At 36.4% G+C, this 16554-nt stretch overlaps 1 protein-coding gene across 45 annotated transcripts in view; it reads right to left on the bottom strand.

Annotated features, from left to right (window-relative positions):
* Positions 1-16554, bottom strand: part of TRIP12 (thyroid hormone receptor interactor 12) — a 142677-nt gene that overhangs the window by 97392 nt on the left and 28731 nt on the right. For all 45 annotated transcript variants that reach the window (XM_067027102.1, XM_067027091.1, XM_067027087.1 and 42 more), the window contains one exon: positions 5476-5622. In XM_067027102.1, the coding sequence (XP_066883203.1) occupies positions 5476-5573 (98 nt within the window). In that variant the 5' untranslated portion in view covers positions 5574-5622. The remainder of the gene's footprint in view (positions 1-5475; positions 5623-16554) is intronic.

Consider the following 16554-nt stretch of genomic DNA (forward strand, 5'->3'; position numbering starts at 1 on the left):
AAGCCTTGGACAGCCAGAAAGCAAGTCAGCATATTCTCTTGCCACCACAGCACTGATATCTGAATACCTGAATGTGCAGACACGGAGCAGAGCCTGCAGGTAACGCAGGATGGACAAGTTTCCTAGTGGTTAGATTTTTATACTAATATTTAGGAGCTGTTTGTTACTGTAGCACAATCCAGGCACCTTGTCGCATAGCCCATTTAAGCCAGGCCCTATTTCAACTGGACTTCACTCCAGTCAATAACCTTTTCATGACCATTTAAGTAAAACAAAGTCACATATCTGTGCCTAAAAATGCCAAGGAAGGGGCTTCCCTGGTGGCACAGTGGTTGAGAGTCCGCCTGCCGATGCAGGGGACACGGGTTCATGCCCCGGTCTGGCAAGATCCCACGTGCCGCGGAGCGGCTGGGCCCGTGAGCCATGGCCACTGAGCCTGCGCGTCCGGAGCTTTTGCTCCGCAACGGGAGAGGCCACAACAGTGAGGCCCGCGTACCGCTAAAAAATAAATAAATAAATAAATAAATATTCTCACTCAGATCTCACTCCTTAAACCTATTTTTCTAATGTTTAACATCTCATTACTATAGAAACACCAATAAAATGAAATCAATGCAATTTTTCCATATCAAATTAGCAGGAAAATGCAAAATGGAGATAACACAAATAGAATGATGAGAAAAATCACTCTTTTTCCTGACGGTGGTAAGTAAATTGGAGAAAAAATTTATGTGAAATAAGTTGACCATAAAAAAACTCGCTTTGACCAAGCAATTTCACTTCTGGGAACGTATCTCTTAAAAGATGACAAAATTGCAAACATTTAAGCATAAGCGAAAACTTTTCCCATTGCAACCATCTAACTATCCAAAAAATGAAAATTAATAGTGAAAAATGTTGCGCACTGATTCAGCAAACCATGTGACCATCTGTAAACAATTACCAAAAAAAATCATAATGATAAGAGAAAATGTTCATTAGGATACTGAGTGAAAAAAGTAGGATCCAAAAGTATTTACAGTGTAATCAGCTACATGCTAAACTGTATTTTAAAGACAGATAGGGACTTCCCTGCAGAGGGCACGGGTTCAATCACTGGTCAGGGAACTCAGATCCTCCCCGCTCCCACAAAATAACAGATAAAGACAGATAAAAATCAAAATATTAACACAGACAATCTCTGGATGATATTTATTTTCTTTCTGTGTTTTTCTGTATCCCATCCCTTTGAAATAGGTTTTTTAAGCAAAATACAAATCTTTCTTCCTGTATAATTAATGCTGGCTTTAAAAATCCCTGTTTTGACAATGTTAACAGAAAGCTATAACCTTTAGATCTCATAATTTATTACTCAGTAATAAATAACTATCAAAACTTTGCAGACAAATTCTGTACTGGGGGTGAGAAGGTGTGGTGGATTGGATTCAAGCATTTCCTCACACCATTAAAAAAAATTGACGGATTACAATAAAATGTAAAAATGGAACCATAACAGAACTGAGAAGAAAATTTTATCCTGGGTATGGAGAAGGCAAAGGAAGAAAAGAAACAGACTTGACTATCTAAATTTAAAATCTACTATAAATTAAAACAAACCAGAACAAGTAATAAAACTAGCAAAAAATACTTGCCCGTGTCAGTAGGTTGATACCCTTCCCATAAAGGGTTCTAATAAAAGAGCAAGCATCTCCAAAATTAAAACAAAGGACACTAATAGACAACTCATAAAATAAATAAAAATAGCCAATATGTGGGGAAGATCTTCAACTCTAAAGTAACCAAAGAAATGGTAACTTTAACCAAAGGAACCCTTTTCTCCACAAACTCTGATTAAAAATGGTGTGCTGTACTGAATAGGATTTGGCGAAATAGGCATTCTCCCAAATATTAGTAGGAGTATAAATTGGTTTAATCAAAAAAGGAAAACAGATAAAGTGGTTCAATCTTTCTGAAACACAATGTAGCATTCCGTTAAAAGTCTTCAAAATATTCATATCCTTAGGTCCTATGAACCCATTTCAGGAATCTGACTTGATAAAATCAGAATAATACTCAAATGTGAGAGGCACAGCAGTAACATATTTTACAGAAAAAAACTGGGGTGGGGGGAGAATGGGACTAGAGGCCCTAATTTATATCATGGGCTTTCATATCAAGGAAAATCATGGAGTAGAAACACTAACCATCATTATCTTTCGGTGGATGGATTGAATTTATCTTAATTCTTTTATTTTCCTGAAGCATCCCAATTTTCTTTTCTCAACATGCTGCGTTTTTATAACAAAAACAATGTAGAAGAAACCTTCACTACAGCAATCTCAACCAAAGTTGCTATAACATTGAATTCAATCCCACCGACATTTGAGAAAAACAAGAAAAAGCACGATATAATGAAAATGCTACTGCATGGCAAAGAGGGAGGGAGAGCCTACAAATACCTGTGCTAGAAGTGGGAAAGACTAGGTAGTATCCCTGAGAGCAAGCCCACAGACAAGCAGTGGAGGTGAGTGATTTCCTAAAGAAGAAAAAGAGAACAGAAAAGAGAGGAACAGAGCAACGATAGCCCAAAAAATTATGGAAAAAAAGAAAAGAGAAAAACAATAGAAGAGGAGGAAGATAATCTAGCTCAATTATGGACAGAGATGAAGGATGGGTGAAAAAGAACAGAGGGAATAATAAGGAGAAAATAAATATTTCCCAAATATCCAACTTCCTTTTATCTTAAGGGTGAACTAAAACGTTTCTTCTTTAAAAAAAAAAAAAAAAAGTGAGTGACCTTGATTTAGGAAAAGGGCAGGAGTGGTCACAGGAAGGAAGCTACACATACAAGACAACTTAATGCAAGTTTGGGAGGAAACAGAGTGAATCAAAAATGAATGAATTAAAAAATTCTAGGAGGGAACAACTGCTCCTAAAATTATAAACTGAATGAGTTAACACTCTTCAATTCTAAGTACTTCATACTCTCCTCTAAGTCCTTCTTCATCATTTGGATCAAGTGGTTTGTGCAGTAAAAAGTTTGGCACAATGAAAGAAATCACCAACTTGCAAGTGAAGAGGTCAGGAATCAAGTCCTGACTCTACATACCAGCCATGTAAAGCTGAGCAAGCTACCACATTTAGAAAACAGGGGCTACATACTTAGCAGACAGAGTTTCTGTGAGTCTCAAATTGAAGGAATATGTATAAAAAATGGCTTAACTAAAAATACTCCACCAGTGCTGTTGTAGTAGGTGCTGTTATTTATTACCACTATTTGAATCACTGTATCACTCTGAATACATTCACAAGACCAAAGCCACTATTTTTTGGAAATAAAAGCCACAATAACAGCATTTTACTTATAGGAAAGCTAAGCAACAGAAGTTAGACTAAAAGAATAAAAATACAGTTGTAATTGCTCTCTCCCAATTAACCCCAATCCACTCACTCCCCAAAATGACTGGAGAGGTTTCTCAGAGGTTAGATAATTGTTAGCATAGCACACTCTACTGGGACTTCAAAAATCAGTCTGAGGTTTGATGAAAAGGTCCCTTCCAGCTCTGAGACTGTATCACAAACAAAAGAATCAAGCTGTCTAAAATGGAAAAATGATATTCAGATGTGCAAATATCTTCTAATTTGCATTCTTAGCCAAACTGATAAGACTTTCTGGCTAAAGTTCTAAATTTCTATGCCCTGATCATAATTATACTTATCCACATAAAAATAGGGAAAATCTATATATTCAAAGTTATTTCTAAATTATGGTATTAACCACACACAACTGAACATGAAGACTTTAAAAGTCCTGTTTTTAAACAATTTTTAAAGACACAGGAAACAACACATATGATACTAGGCTTTTAAAAAGTGAATAAGCCCTCTTTTGTGTACTACTTTTGTGAGGAAATGTTTTTTAAAGACATGTAAAAGTCGAAATCATGAGAGCTGAAATGGGGCCATTTCAAATGGCCATGTAAATGGGAGGAGAGATTAAAGCTATAAAAACCCTAATTATACCTTGCTTTATATTCTTTGCTGTGTTTCTCCATTCCAAACACGCTTTGAAATTTTATTATTTTCCTTCACAATTGAGCATATCATCGACTGTCTTAAAGCACATGAACTTCAGGGAAACATCTGCCATTCTACAAATCTGACTGAGTTCCATCCTGGTTACAACTTTTAAGGCAATGTATTTTAATAACTAGCATTAACCATGTCCATTTGTTTTCCACTCATATTTTTAAATACATCATATAATAAAACATTTAAATAATTTTACAACATTATCACTGATGTGTAGAAAAGATAATGGTGCTGAAACATCACTGTGGATTCAGAAGTAATATACTGTGTGACAGTGCAAAATGTTTGTCGATCATATGCAAGGGTCTAAATATAACCTGAGGATTAATATGTACAAAACTGTAATTGTTTGAAAGGTATGCATAACTTAGGTGCACACGTGTGCACATGTATACACACATACAGGCCTTTAAAAAAAGAGCAGCTAAGGAGGAATAGGCCAGTGTTAAGTGACTACAAGTGGACTGGGAAACTGTGATGTTTTTTTTCATACTTTTCTGTATTTTCCAAATTCTGTAAAATATGTAACATTTTTATAATGGGGGAGTGATTTTTCTAATCAACAGCATAAATAAAGTTAAGTGTGGCTGCTCCCAAAGAACAATCTAAATGTAATAAAGCAAAAAAATCTAGAACAGAACTCTGTACTAAGCACTGCTCTCAGAGTTTAACATGTTAACAATACTGAAGTTAACTAGTAACCCTATGAAACAGACACCCCACTGTGTGGACTAAAAAATTGAGGTTTCCTGAAAGATATAACAAAGGACACATAGCTATTTAAAGGCAGAGGCAGAAATTGCACACAAAGGTGTCCTAGTCCAAAGTCCAAACATTTAACCAATTAAATCACCTGACATGAACAAGATGTATTTCAATATCTTCTTTACATTTGACATTTACCTTTTTTTTTTATAATTTAGTAGACAATATACATGGTAATATCTCAAAATGTTGCATCAGGTAATCTTATTAGTTTAGCCATAATCTATTATAATCTAACCATTAGTCCATGGACTGAAAATTAGGCTCAAGCAATTCTGAGTATTTTATGCATAAAATGACAGTTCTTAGCTAAATCAGACACAGAATCTTGCATTTAAGAGAATGTATCGATTCTTCACACTACCTCCTATACAACGACTCCAACTAAAAAGATCAGCTCAACACCACACGCTGAGAATCGATGCGCTAACATCGATTCAGACGGCCTTGCCAGCCTGTCAGTGTCCATGTGTTGTCAAAAAGACAGGGGAAAAAACTCAAAAAGCTAGCTACCAAAACTCAAGCTCTTAAAACAAAGGAGCTTCCTTTCAATAAGGTAAATAAATCAAGTCACAACATACATAAAGGAAGGGATCACACATAGTTGAAATTACCATTTAATTACCATTAAATACATACCTTCCTCCTGTCGAGTCGTCTTGTGGTTGGGCCCCGGCAGTGTTCCTCTGTGAACGTCGCAGTGACCCCCCTGGATTGTTATTAGGCCGGTTGGACATTGGCACCTCTCTCTTGAAGGGACATACCCTTTCTAGACACTACCATTCACTAAAAGGGGGAAAAAAAAGGAGAAAAAAATAAAATGTCAACTATACATAGTACAACACCAAAAACAAATGAGGGGCACCAAAGATGAAGGGGAAATGTTATGTAAACAATTTGATTGTACAGCCTTCACCAATGCTGCAGTGTCTTATTAAAAACTGTGAAGTCTGGCTGATTAATGTGTTATAAAGTATCAGGAATATATCAAATTCAAGGCATGAGGTCCAGAATCCCGCACATAGAATTAAATTAGATTTCTCATGGAACGCCCAAGAAATCACCAATTCAAAAAAAACAGAGCACAAGTAGAAATCTGTTTCCACATCTAGTACTACATGGTAAAGGGCACTGCACCTAAAGTCAGAACACGTTGGCTCAAGTCCTGTGATAGAACGGGTACTAAAGGAGTCTGCCTTTGTGCAAACCATAACCTCTAGCCTCAGATTCCTCAGGCACAGAATAAAAGCAACATATACCACGCTTACTTCACAGCACTGCTGTGAACAAATGAAATAACGAATACAAAGGAAATGGTAAAACTATAATGTCTTAATGGAGAAACAAGGAAAAAGTAGCTCAAGTACAGTAAATTGAGAAATGGTCCTACATCTCCTGGATTTCAACATCAGCTGCGCTGGCTGTGACTCTGGACAAGAAACTTGATCTCTAGATTTTGTTCACCTCTTCTGTAAAACCAGTATATTATCTACCTCATGGAGATGTTAGCAACAAGAAATTGTGAACACAGTTCATAAGTTTAACAGTTTAGTTCAAAACACAGTTATTAATTAATTTGAACTTTTTATCTTTCTATAAGAAATTGTTATACAGGAAAAAATGCTGACACTCAAAGAAAATGAGTTTAACTGACAAAACAGGCCAATATTACTATCACAGAAAGAAAGAATTGCGATTTTTATAAATCAAATCTGACACAATTTTTCTTAAGCCTACAGTCAAATTCCAGGTAGAGTTCTTTAATTACTTCTATTGCTTGGGGAGGGAACAGAAGGAACGATCATATGACATTACAGAAACTTGTGCCAAAAAGAATGTAAATTAACCATAACTAAATCTATTACTGGATTTTAAGAGATTCCATGCAATGTAACAGGAAACTGGGTTTTCTTTTGAGTTACATGTTGACCCAATTCAGTAGAAAAGGACTGTTTCTTTCTGTCACACATGCCCACATCACCAATTAATATACCAAATAAACTTCAGTCAGAAAGTTCAAATTACTAATATAATTACTCTCAATTTTAGAAAGAAAAAGAGGAAATACTATGTAAACATTAAAAGAGAAAGAGGAAGGTTCAGTCTACATGTACTGATGGAAAGGAAGAAAGATCTCTCCAAGATATGCTTGCGGAAAAACAGTATAATTCCCATCTATGTGTACATATACATTTAAAAGGTTTGCATATATCTTTATATAGTATTTGCTCATTAAAAATCGGTGGCAATAAATTCATACAACAGACTCTGTTAACAACACGCCCCCCATGCGCCTGGTCACCAGTTTCGCTTTCCATGGTTTCAGTTACCTACCTGATCAACCCTGGTACAAAAATATTAAATTGAAAATTCCAGAAGTAAATAATTCCTAAGTTTTAAATTGTACAACACTCCAAGTACCTGGTGAAATCTCACGCCCTCCCGCTCTGTCCGCTCGGGATGTGAAGCATCCCTCTGCCCAATGCAACCACTATACATGCTCCCTGCCAATTAGTATATGAAAAAACATAGTATATACAGGATTTGGTACTATCCACGGTTTCAGGCATCACTGGGGAGCTTGAAATGTATCCCCTACAGATGGTACTGACTAACTTTGAGAAAGAGAACTGGGGGTCTGAAGTCTGAAACGAAAGGAGTCATTTTTGTTACTTATCTTTTGAAAGCAATAAGGTAGGTCACTGCATTACAAATGCTGGGCTCTGGAGTTAAATGGCCTCTCACTGAGTTCAAATCTTAACTCCAATACCAACAAAATGTATGACCTCGTACATAAAGTCCTCTGTGCTTCAGTCTATCAAATGGGGATAAAGAACTTATCCTATAGAGTAGCTGTGAGCATTAAATGAGAAGATCCATACAGACCACTTAACACAGTTCCTATCACATAGAAAGGGCTCAGTACACACCAACTGTTATTATTACTATAAACATTTATTCAGAATAAAAAAATATTTGTGATAAAATTATATTGGCAGAAACCGCCATAAAAACCACGGTCAACATGAGTCTTAAACTTCTAGCAATATTGTTTCAAAAGTGAATTTTGCTACAAAGAAAACACAGTGTTCTTAATTAAGGGTGAGCATCACAATCTCCTGAGAAGCTTTGTCAAAAAATGAATGCCTGACCTCTGCCCTCAGAGATTCTGATTCTGTGGGTGCAGAACTTGGACATACATTTTGAAAGAGCTCTACTGGTTGTACTGATCTAAAGAACAATTGTATCCCATTCAAGAACTAAATAAAAAGACCAATCTATTTCAGAATTCATCCAAGAAGTTTTACTACTTCAAACACCATCTCAATGACATCTTGCTTGGACGCTAAACCGTATGGACACAAGAGAATAGCATGATACTGTTCCTTTCACTTTAAAAAGCAAAGAATACTATTATTAAACAGGGTTAGGAGATCTGGGCTTCGCTAGTGGTGCAGTGGTTAAGAATCCTCTTGCCAGCGGACTTCCCTGGCCATCCAGTGGTTAAGCCTCTGCCTCCAATGCAGATGGCGCTGGTTCCATCCCTGGTAAGGGAGCTAAGATCCCACATGCCTCGAGGCCAAAAAAACCAAAAACCCAAAAAACCAAAAAACCAAAAAAAACCAAAAAAAACAAAAAACAAAAACAAAAAAAGAATCTTCCTGCCAATGCAGGGGACATGGGTTTGAGCCCTCATCCGGGAAGATCCCACATGCCGTGGAGCAACTAAGCCCGTGCATCACAACTGCTGAGCCCACACGCCACAACTACTGAAGCCCACGCACCTAGAGCCCGTGCTCTGCAAAAAAAGAGAAGCCACCACAATTAGAAGCCCGTCCACCCCAACGAAGAGTAGCCCCCCGCTCACCGCAACTAGAGAAAGTCTGCTCGCAGCAACGGAAACCCAAAGCAGCCAAAAATAAATAAATTAAATAAATATATATATATATTTTTTTAAAAAAAAAACAGGGTTAGGAGATCTCACCTGCCCACTTCCTGCTATTAAATGTCTACTGTATGTCATAGGGTGTTAAGTGATTCAAATGAATAGAAGTCACACTGGTTAATTTGACCTATAGTTAGCAAAGTAACCTTAATAATGCTCCCAACACTTTCAGATCTTGTCAACCAGCACCAGGCGGTTCATGGATAATTCTTGGAATTTAAGAGAGGAAAAGTGGCAAGTAAGAAGACACTTACTTATCAAAGTGCTACCCGCTTTAAAGCATAAATTGATCTTTAAGGAACATGGCCAGACTCTGTAAAACTTTGGAGTTTGAATTGCCCGAAAGTAAATATAAGAGTAACATATAATACACAAAGGATCTCCGCCCCCCTGCCCGGTATCAACAAATCCAGAGACAGAAGGGACCCTTGGAGGTGATCAAGTTCAAGCCCTTACATTACAGACAATTCCAAATGAAGAAAGTTCAAAGTCATCTGATGAGGAACTCGTCCTCTGAACCCTGATATGGAGAAGACCTATCACCTCCAGAGATCACCATTACCTCAAATTCACAAAATTTAACTCCTCTTTTGACTCCATATAAGAGCCTAAAAATCATCATGCAATGATTTCCTTCTTGTTATGTGAATATTCCATGCTGTCTTCACCAATTAGTACACCTACCATATTTTATTAATTAAATTTTAAAACACACATACAAGTGAGTTATAAAAACTCACTTCTATGTGTTTTAATAATAAAAAAACTACATTACTATAAATTGTTTTGATAAACTGAAATGAATATGAACTCAAAGATTCCATCTTAATAGGTATCTCACAATGTTGAAACTAGAAGGTTTAAGTCCAGTCTATTAATAACCCTGACTATCAAGTCCTGAAATACACTACTCTTCTAACCATGGGTGTATGGCTTCGTTTCAGTGGAAACAATCACCGACCTTTTTCACGTGAAACCGTTGACGGTAATTCCTAAAGCACTGAAATAAAAGAGATGGCATATAGGACTTTGAATTCAATAGAAAAAGCACAGAAACACTGACATGCTCAAGATTGAAAGCAAAACTCACAGAACAGATTGACAGTTACCAGAGGCAGGGGATAGGGGGTAGGTCAAATGGGTAAAGGGAGTCAAGAGGTACAAACTTCCAGTTGTAAAATAAAGAAGTCTTATGACTATGGGGATGTAATGTACAGCATGGAGATTAAAAGTTAATACTACTGTATTGCATGTTTGAAAGTTGCAACGAAAGCAGATCTTAAAAAAAAACCATTCTGTATGTATGGTGACAGATGTTAACCAGACTTAGTGTTACTGATCATTTTGCAATATATACAAATATCAAATCACTATGTTGTTGTGCACCTGAAACTAATATGATGGTGGATGTCAATTATACCTCAATTAAAAAAAACTACTTGCCCTCTAAACAAACTCATGGTAACTTTGTTCACAGCTCTAAGCATCAACAAACTTGCTCACTGTTCAGGTTAAATGGCATATGAATTTCATGTGAAAATGTATTTCCCTCTTCAGGCAAACAGAATTTCTTCAGGAGAAAAGGAAATGCATATTAATCTACATTTTAAAATTCATTTTCAAAGTTTTATACGAAGGACATTCTTTCAAGGAAACTTCAACTGCAAACATTCTGGAAATTGATTTTTCCTTTCATTTCTCAACTCAGAATCAGAGAAGAGAGGTTAAGGCTAGGGGAAAAAATTAACTTTAGGATTCTTCCTGATCAAATGGCCAAAAGTATGAAATGAAAACAAAGGTTATCATTTGTGCAAAGTTTTTTTCACATGAAGGAAGCTGGATAGACTGGAGAACATACCTCCAATTTAGTGACCAAGAGCAGTCATGAACAGCCCCAAACCAAGCTAATACATTTCTATTATCTATTACTTGATAGGCAACTCTAAAAACTGAAGGAAAGTTGTATCATTTTCACAGTAAAGATAACACTTTTCTAAAAATCTAATATCTCAACGCAGTATCTGTAGCAAGTTTTCAGAACTGACATTTAAAGAGAATCTTATTTATCCACTGTGTCCACCCCGCCCCCCTCCCACCAATTTCTTATGCCTTCTATTTAGATGTGGTCCTCCAAAGAGACTTGGTTTGGCTTCAGACTGTAAAACTGGAGTTTAATAGCAACAGTGATCAACACAATTTCCACAGCATTTTATTCATGTTTATTCTAATAAGCAAAATTTAAATGTGCCAATGGACCTTTATTAACCATGCTGTTTACTATTCTTACTTTACAAACAAGGAAACTGAAGTGTTACAAAATTAAGTTGCCTGCATGCAACAAGTAACAGCATCCAGACCTGCAGGCTGCAAGCAATAGCAGATGTAAACAACTGTATACACCAGATCAAAAAAGGATATGACTACATCTTAGGAGAAAGGACAGGAAGTTAAACGTACCAGGGGCAGTATTAAACAACTCTACAATGAAATGGAATGGAAGTCACCCTTGCTTATAACAGAAGTCATTCTTGCTTAAGTAAAAATGACAAGGACTTCAAACACGACTGTCTTTAAAATGGGAATGAATATCCTTTAAGCTTCCCTAAGAGCAAGGGTTTGAGATATAGAGGCAAATAAAACAATTCCTGCTCACAAGGAGCTTACTGCTCTATATCCCCACACTAGACTAAATCCTGGCTCTGCTACTTAATAAAAATGAGACATATACAATTCTTCACACCTTCATCTCTGTTTCTTTCTCCATTGAACTAGATATAACACTATTAATTTAGGATCGGGGTACTACAGACAACATATATAAGGCTCTCGGAACAGTGCCTGACACATACAGCAGCCATTTAATGAGTGCCTACTAGCACAATTAAATGACTAGTGAATCTGAGGAAGAAGGGGGGGTTGTCATCAAGTCTACATCAAGTGCAACATCTTGAATAAGAAAGGAATTAGAGAGGAAAAAAATGACACCCCAAATTCTATAAAACCATTTAGGACAGCTTGTATTTCACTTTGATTTAGGAAGGAGGTTAAAAAAAGAAAAACAAAAAACATTAGTTAACATGTATTGTATAGTTACAAGTCAAATGTCAAACTCTTAGTAGTTGTATAAGTTATACAACAGTGCAACCTGGTTCATGAACCTTTACTGAACAAAACATTAGTTTAGAAAGATAAACGTTAGTCTGCATTAGGGAAATGGACAGAAATGTATTGTCTTTCTTCCAGTTAATCAAAAAAGTTCTGAAGAGAAAAAATAAGAGTAAAAGCCACTGAGTACAGGGGAAAGAGCTAGGTTATCTGAGAATGGGGTCTCAAGCATTTAATTCAATTTAGGGGCACTGAAACCATTCCAATGTCATGTTGGAATATTATGCAACATGTAAAAATAGTATTTCCAAATAATATTTTTTGTAACACTAGAAAAGAACATTTACTGGCAAAAATACAGGTTTTAAAGTGAATATTAAAATAAAAATGATTATGGGTAATGTTTATTTTGTGCTTACCATGTCCCTGGCAAAGTGCCTCTTCATTTAATTTTCACAACCTTACAAAACTGGTAGGACAAGAAATAACTTTCCTTTAGAGAAACTGTGGCACACAGTAGGTGGTAATAACCCTAAGGCTGCAAAGCTAATATGTTACAAGGCCAGCACTCAAACACAGGTTTGACCTAAAGTCCACGCTCTTTATGACTATACTATATGACTGAACAAATGAAGAAAAAATAATTCTACGTTTCCCTTTTTTAAAAAGTCAAAACATTAAGAGAACATGACATTGCAAGCTAGGAGGGATATCTACAAGGTCCTAATCCTTTTATATTTCCTTGAGATAATCAGTTTAACTGAACAATCCTTAAATGAGTAATAATCATAAAACATGCTAAATGATATGAGAAATAATATCAAAGGTAATACTGTAAATAAAAACAACAAAAAAGAGTAACTTAATTTCACCCTCAGCAGGTTGAAAAGGTCCAGTTTAAAAGGTTAGAGGACTTCCCTGGTGGCACAGTGGTTAAGAATCCGCCTGCCAACGCAGGGGACACGAGTTCGAGCCCTGGTCCAGGAAGATCCCACATGCCACAGAGCAACTAAGCCACACGGAGCAACTAAGCCCGCACCACAACTACTGAGCCTGCGCTCTAAAGCCCGCGAGCCACAACTACTGAGCCCGTGTGCTGCAACTACTGAAGCCCACGTGCCTAGAGCCCGTGCTCCACAACAAGAGAAGCTGCCACAATGAGAAGCCTGCAGAGAAAGCCAGCACCTGTGAAGACCCAACGCAGCCAAAAATGAATAAAAAAATTTATTAAAAAAAAAATCTGGGAAGAACGTGGACCTAAGAAATAAGTCTGAACTGTATCATGAAGGGCCTAAAGCTAAAAACTTGGCTTTTAAGACCTACAGAGAAGCAGATCAACTATTAAGTTACCAAAGAGACTTAAGGGTGGATGAGGGTCCGATAACAACGGAAAGTGAATGAAGAGATAGGAATCAGAAAACATTTAGACAATAAAATCTATACCATGAGGAGAAAAAAAAAAGTCTAGGATTGTGTTTATCAAACTTCAGCATATATATGAATGGGGACATTAAAATGTCTCTCAAGTTTCTTACTCTGGTGACAAGGGTTAAGAAAAGTTATTTAAAACATATAAAGAAAGAAGATGACTGCATACCCTTTCAATGCCATATGAAACACTATTTAACAGGCTCAGCTAGGAACTATTTAATTTTTCTAGAAGACAGAAGCATTAATTTGCTATTTCCTATTAATTAGGGTTTCAAACAATGAATTTACATGTTATCTTGCAGATGTGTATGTAGAAGAAATACAAACAACGGTACCAGTAGACGTAATCCCAAAGACTGCAGTTTGCTGCCCAACAAGACATTACCATCTAAAGTTCTTTATTAAATTGCCTATAAATATCCAGTTCCTCAAATGCTGTATGAACCAGCTTATCTTAACAGATTCCCTTAATTAATTAGTGAGTTGAATAAATCTTTACTATGTGTTTACGCCATAGTTCTAAGTTATGCTTTTAACTTAAAAAAATTTTTAAAAACAGATGGTAGTAACGTTACCAAATGGTACACATGGGGTAGAAAAATAGTGTTAAACATGTCAAATGAGTTTGTAGGCTTTGTAGATAAAGAGTTCCACTATGCAGATGCAAATAACGATCTAGAATTAAGTAGGTAACTGAATATGCGGATGGAAGAAATTATCAACAGGCAAGAGACAGATGAAACCAAGATAATCAATGAGATTTCATTTTCTCTAGGAAAAGCATGCAGCATAAAGAGAAGAACAAGCCCAGGGTGGAACTTTGGGAAAGAGTAAAATCTAAGGAAAACAGAAAAGAAAGAATCTAGTTGAGGAGAATCGGGGACTCATCAGAAGTACGGGGAATAAACGATGAAGGTATACAAAAAAACAAAACAAAAAGTATGAGGGAAAAAATCAGGATGGTAGTATTGAAGACACGAATGAATAAAAAATGGATAGGCAGAGTTCAAATGTCACAGAAAGGGCAGACACACTAAACTGAAACATGCCCATCAGATTCTGTGAGAGCTGCTTCTAGAAATGGTGGGGGAGGAGAGGGTGTGGTTAAGTTAGGTAGACAGTAAAGACTAACTTTCTCGAGCAAGGGCTAGGCTACAAAGACACAAAAGAGAAAACAGCCAAAGAGGTAAGGGGAAGCAGGACTGACAAAGGCTGTGTGTGCAGGAGTGTTTGTGATTTTCCTATTTTTCCTTTTTAAAAAAAATAAGTCTTGGGCATATTTATATATGTAAAGAAAACTACTGAAAGAAAAAGGCTAGGAATAAGGTATAGTTTACTAACGAGATCCTACAGGAGAAAAAGAAAGAATTAAAGGCATAAGCCTTAGATCAGAGGAAGAGCACATCACATCAATCTCAAAGGCACGAGAGGACAAACGGCAGCCAGGATGTGCAAGCCTAGCTTAAGAGAACCTGTGATTTTGAGGTATGAGACCATTAAGGGAGAATGGAGATTTCAAAGAGTTACCTAATACAGAACAGGGAAAGGAGCTGACTATGGGCAAAGAGGACTACACAGCAGCATGAAGAACCTACTGAGAGTAGAAACCATAAACAGAAGTGGCAGCCCACACCTGATGTAATTTTCTTGTTTATGTAAGAGGAAATTCTCATCCAGAGTGAACTGCAGCTGGAGCATACATCTATTTAGGGACACACCTAACAGCCGAATCCAGCTCTCCAGAATGCCAGTGCAAGGTATACTTTCCATTATGCCATTCTAAACATGAATTTAACCACTTTCTATTTATTGATTTGTTGACAGCTAATCCATTTAGACAGATGGAAATAGAACACAATTGACCCTCCAGAGTCCAAACTCTGAATAATTTCTATACTATGCCTTCATTTACAAAGTGCAAATAACTAAAGTGCTTGCAGCAAACACTTGAAAAACTTGCAAGATCAAGTATCACCCAACACTGAACAACAAAATTCAACGCTGGGCACACAAACTGATGCCAGCATCCACATTTTATGATTGTAATAGGCCTTGAGAATCTACCTTACTGTCATCTGGCAAGAGTCAATGAGATTAATTTTGGCATCATTTTCACAAAGAATACTATTTTTTGAGTATTAAGCCATACAATTCATGCTATAGTTCTCTTAGAAATGTCCATTTTCTTGTTCAGCAGAAATTAAGATTCACAATTGTCTCTGTTAATACATTAATTACACATAATAGAGACTCCAATACTCCTTGAGTCTAAGTATACTTGATTCAAAAGATTTTAAAATTTAACCCAGATATTATTGCAAGAATAGAAATAGGAGATAGCAGGGTAATGGCTCTTTTTCTTGATTTCCTCCCTGAAATCAAGAAAAATGATTAAATGCTTTAAAAATTCAGAAGAAATCTCCACTTATAATGAAACCAGAGAAAAGTTGGCTACACCCTAACTCACAGAAGAAAATTTGCCAGATACAATAAAATCTGTACCAAAAACAGGGAAGAGGTAAAGACCAGAGTTTAAAAAAAAAAAAAGGTAAGAAGATGATCTTAAAGGTTCCTATCAATGACCCTTTCTTGGAAAAAACTAAACTGTGGAGCAAGGGCAACAAAAGATCAAATGTACCCCCTCCTGGGAGCCAGATTCCCAGGCCAGAACGGCAAGGGACGGGAGGCACCTAAGAAAGGAGGCAAGCGCGCGTTTGTATTGAACAGCACCCTGGTTAACCAAGACAAAAAACAGCCTAAACTGGAGGAGAGAAGCAGGGAAGAGAAAGAGCAACTCCAAAATATATATATATTACATATATATTACTATATTTGTAATAGTCATTGGCATAAATATTATCAATAGAGAATACACTAAAAAAAACTATTTAAATCAGCTACCTTGTTAGAATAGGACCCTATAAGGCCTTTTACATTTTGAATCATGTGCTATTTCCCTATACAGTAAATTCTTTAAACAATTATGTATGTTGTAATTTTAACTCTATAGAAGATGATACTTAGTAGGAAAAGTAACCAGAAAAAATAACTCAAAATATTAGCCATGTTTAGAACATTCTTTTCTCATTTTCATCTTTTAAAATTACGTGATCTCACTACTAAAAACAGGAGAAACACTCAGACTATTTTCACAAGTTTCTATATCCCAGGCACATGTTCATCTTCAAAAAAAAAAAAAAAAAAGTAATTTTGTAAAATACAAACCCTGTTTCCAA

The sequence above is a fragment of the Kogia breviceps genome, chromosome 2 (genome assembly GCF_026419965.1).
Source record: "Kogia breviceps isolate mKogBre1 chromosome 2, mKogBre1 haplotype 1, whole genome shotgun sequence".
In the NCBI taxonomy this organism is placed as follows: Eukaryota; Metazoa; Chordata; class Mammalia; order Artiodactyla; family Physeteridae; genus Kogia; species Kogia breviceps.